Source organism: Ammodytes marinus (genome assembly GCF_949987685.1).
Source record: "Ammodytes marinus genome assembly, chromosome: 21".
Taxonomy (NCBI): domain Eukaryota; kingdom Metazoa; phylum Chordata; class Actinopteri; order Uranoscopiformes; family Ammodytidae; genus Ammodytes; species Ammodytes marinus.
Genome location: NC_137225.1, coordinates 24622506 through 24627505, shown reverse-complemented (window position 1 = coordinate 24627505; position 5000 = coordinate 24622506). Strand labels below are relative to the sequence as shown.

The following is a 5000-nucleotide window of genomic DNA, read 5'->3' as shown; positions in this document are numbered from 1 at the left end:
TGCAGAGAACGACCCGGGCTGGATTCTAACCCGGGTCTGCTGTGAAGAGGACTGAGACTCTATGGGGTGAGGGGGGGGGGGGGGGGGGGGGGGGTCTAACCACTACACCACAAGCACCCCTCCCCCCAAATATAATTCAATAATATTTTTTTATAACTATAAAAATAATGTTTTTTAGTAGGTGGTCTGTGTCCATCTAAACAATGACTGGGTGACCTCATCCTTGGTCATAACATGATACTGTCACACACACACACACACACACACGTAGAAACACACACACACAGACAGACACACACACACACACACACACACACACACACACACACACACACACACACACACACACACACACACACACACACACACACACACACACACACACACACACACACACACACACACACAGCAGAGCAGCAGCAGATGGCAGCAGATGTTAGTTGGTCCCTGGGTGGAAAGCATTTTATGCCTCGCTGGGGGCAACAGTGTGTGTGTGTGTGTGTGTGTGTGTGTGTGTGTGTGTGTGTGTGTGTGTGTGTGTGTGTGTGTGTGTGTGTGTGTGTGTGTGTGTGTGTGTGTGTGTGTGTGTGTGTGTGTGTGTGTGTGTGTGTGTGATAGTGACTCAACAAAGTGCAGTGATGTCAGTGTGTGAAGTAAGTGGGTTACCGTCTTGCATACATGTCTGAACTAGCAATGAGGTGTGTGTGTGTGTGTGTGTGTGTGTGTGTGTGTGTGTTTCAACATTCAACTGTGTGACACGGAAAGCCCAATTTAACCTCTCACACACACACACACACACACACACACACACACACACACACAGAAGTTCTAAACGAGATGTGGAAAGGACATAAACGTCAGGATGAATATATTACATGATGTTAATGAGTTCGACTTTTCCACTGCTCAACTCAGTGTGTGTGTGTGTGTGTGTGTGTGTGTGTGTGTGTGTGTCTGTGTGTGTAAGCAAGTGTGTGAGTGTTAGTGTGTGTGTCTGTTAGCGTCTTTGTGTAAGCGAGTGTGTGTGTGTGTGTGTGTGTGTGTGTGTGTGTGTGTGTGTGTGTGTGTGTTTGCGTCTGTGCTTGTGTGTAAGCGAGTGTGCGTGTGTGTGTGTGTGTGTGTGTTTGCGTCTTTGTGTGTGTGTGTGTGTGTGTTTGCGTCTGTGTGTGTGTGTGTGTGTGTGTATGTGTGTGTGTGTTTGCGTCTGTGTGTGTGTGTGTGTGTGTGTAAGCGAGTGTGTGTGTGTGTGTGTGTGTGTGTGTGTGTGTGTGTGTGTGTGTGTGTGCGCTGCAGACTCTAGAGAGTGAGGTAATGAGTGCTCAGCTCTTCTTAGACAGCGGATCCATACGCCATCTCCTCTGCATTTAAAAATCGATACAGGCAGCTTCCCCACACACACACACACACACACACACACACACACACACACACACACACACACACACACACACACACACACAGCCATAGGATGAGTCACTGGTTTGATAGTGAGCTTCAATAAACACACACACACACACACACACACACACACACACAACACACACACACACACAGCCTCTTTTGTTGACGTCCTGCTATATATACTGAAAGCTATTTTCACCGGTGTTTCCAAACCATTACGGTTCAGAAGTGAAGCCGTAAATACTCAATAACATTTAGTTTAGTTTAGTTTTATTTGTGCAAATAAACCAGATTAAAAAATGGCAAGAAGATGCGCATAGACAGACATAAATGCATGGGTGGGACAAAAGAAACCCCGAAGGCCTTATGAAGGATGTCCACCTGACATTAAAATACAATAAAGAAATGAAGTAAAAGAAAAAAAAGAAAAGAAAAGACAAACAAAAATAAAATTAAAGAGATAAAACTACAAAGTCATGTTACAAAAATGAGAATACATCTAAGTACATGTAAAAAAGCAAAGTAAAGATGTAACTAACAAGCAGAAAGACAATATAACATACATTCAGTTTAACACATTATCGTAAGCTTTTAAAATTAGGTACAAACATTCTCTTTGATGCAATTAAAATATTATATTCAACATGACGAATGCAACGCTGGAACTACCTTATTAGTACTATGTAGTTAAAGGTGCAGTGTGTAACTCTGGGTGTGTCAGAGAAGTGAAACATTTTCTAAGGTATATTCTCCATAACTGAATAAACAAACTTTCCTCACAGGGAAAATGTAGATCCCTGGAACACTGTTTGAAGTTAGAAAGCTTCCTGAAAAGTTACTGTTTCACTGTTGTTGTTGTTGTTTACAGCAGCAGGGCCCACAGTTTGGTTTACAAACATATTCTAGTCTTAACGTTTGGTTCCAAGTTCCCGAAGATAATTTAAATTTGATTTATGATGATAGAATTATTCAATACTAAGAATTACATGTAGAGAAAATATGTTTAGTAAAGTAACTGCAGGCTCTGTGAATGTAAACAAACCCCCCTCCTCTGAAACTGCATAGTGCACCTTTACGTAATAAATTTGGGCGACTGTGGTGAAGTGTGTAGGGCGGTCGACTCTCAACTACAGGGTCGGTGGTTCGATCCCCCGTCTCCCCGCCACATGTCCAAGTGTCCCTGGGCAAAGAGACACTGAACCCTAAATGTCTCCTGATAGTTAGCTTGCACCCTGTGTGGTAGCTGCTGCTGCTATCGGTGTATGAATGTGTGTGTGAATGGTAACGTGGGAAAGGAAAACAGGTCTCCCTTGAAAAAGAGTCTCCGGTCTCAATGGGATTTACCTGTATAAATAAAGGTTAACATAAAAAATAAAAATAAAGATGCTACCTAGCATAGCGTGTTAAAGGTATTTCCGAGCCATAGGATGAGTCACTGGTTTAATAGGGAGCTTCAATACACACACACACACACACAGACACACACACACACGCACACACACACACACACAACGCTGAACTTTCAAACCGGCAATTATCCTGCTGAGTGGGCGTCAGGTTTCTACAACACTGGATGCATGGAGAAATCACAGAGCAAAACAGGGCTTTGTGTGAATGTGAATGCAATTTACACACACACACACACACACACACACACACACACACACACACACACATTAGTAAGGCTATACTTGTGAGGACATTCATTGACATAATGCATTCCCTAGCCCCTTACCCTAACCCTAACCATCAAAACTAAATGCCTAACCCCAACCCTTACACTAACCCTAACATAAACCTAATTCATACCTGAACCTTAAAACCTAGTGTTAACCCTCAAACAGCCCAAATTGGTTCACAAGCACACACACACACACACACACACACACACACACACACACACACACACACACACACACACACACACACACACACACACACACACACACACACAGACACAGACACACACACACACAGAGACAAACGCACACACGAGGTCGCATGAATGAACAAATTACTGGAAGCGCAGTCAATAGCAACCAGTCAAACTCATGTAGCTAGACACACACACACACACACACAAACACAGGCACACACACACACACACACACACACACACACACAAACACAGGCACACACACGCACACACGCAAACACAGGCACACACACACACACAGCTGCCATCACTGTGTGTGTGTGTGTGTGTGTTGCCAACACATTGCAGTGTTTACAACTGACACACACTAAATGTCAGACGACATCAACAGACTAAGAGCAAACTGACAAACACAATCTGGAGCGTTACCTTCTTTTAAAGCATCACCTACTCTACTACAACTGGACTTTCACTGTTGTGCAATTGTTCTAGAGCTGCAACGATTAATCGACGAATCGATTATTAAAATAATCGGCAAATATTTTGATAATCGATTAATCGTTTTGAGTATTTTTTTCAGGGATGGGACGATCCACTTTTTTTAGTTCCGATCCGATTCCGATACCTAGGATTTGGATATCGGCCGATACCGATACTGACCGATACGATATCATAATTGTTATACATTTTTTTGTTGGTGGTGATTTTATGTATTAGGCTAGGAAGGCTTAAGCAATTCTAATTTAAAAGAGCAATACATATACACAAATGCATATAGGTTTATCTTAAAGGTAGAATTATAGAGTCACACAAAAAAAATCCTTCTCAATGATCACTTCTGCCCCACTAGAATATGTGGTGGTCTGTTTGTCTGAACAGTCTTTCTCTCTCTGGCTGTATTTAACATAGTAGAATTTGTCACAAGCCTCTCCACTTCCTTGACTTTGATTAGCTTTGGTTAGCTCACTGGCTAACAAACTGATATGTACTGTATGTCAAATTATAAAGTGATGTCCTCTCTCCCTCCACCGAACGTCGGCGCATGTTCGCTCTTACATAGTAAAAAAAAAAAAAAAAAAAAAAAAAAAAAAAAAAAAAATAATCGGATTTTAATATCGGAGCTGTCAGTCCGATATCCGATACGCAGATTTCGGCCATATCGGACCCGATACCGATACTGGATCGGATCGGCCCCATCCCTAATTTTTTTAATAAAAAAATTCCAAATTCTCTGATTTCAGCTTCTCAAATGTGAATATTTTCTGGTTTCTTTAATCCTATTATGACAGTAAACTGAAATATCTGTGTGTTTTGGACATAAAAAACAATACATTTGAGGACGTCAACATGGGCTTTGGAAATTTGATCAACATTTTTCACCATTTTCTGACATTTTACGGACCAAAACACTAATAATTGACAGATTAATCGATTATCAAAATAATCGTTTGTTGCAGCCCTAAATTGTACAAGGCATATATATATCCACTAGTATGTCCAGTTTTATTGCTATTATTTCACTCATAGCTTTATTTTGTGTGTGTGTGATTGTTCTGTCGTGAAAAAAATCGCGAAATAGATAAAGTTTTGTAAAAAAAATATAATAATAAAAAAAAATTGAAAAACTTACGTTGCAAACAGGCATGGAGTCGTCATCGCCAACCGAATCGAGATCATGATGATGTGCCTCCTGAAAACACACACACACACACACACACACACA

At 41.4% G+C, this 5000-nt stretch overlaps 1 protein-coding gene across 1 annotated transcript in view; it reads right to left on the bottom strand.

Annotated features, from left to right (window-relative positions):
• The window catches only part of LOC307267721 (ribosomal protein S6 kinase alpha-3-like), a gene marked incomplete at its 3' end in the record, with an annotated part of 60841 nt that overhangs the window by 45495 nt on the left and 10346 nt on the right, over positions 1-5000 (bottom strand). The window contains exon 2 of the mRNA XM_080050103.1: positions 4908-4967. Within this exon, the coding sequence (XP_079906229.1) occupies positions 4908-4967 (60 nt within the window). The remainder of the gene's footprint in view (positions 1-4907; positions 4968-5000) is intronic.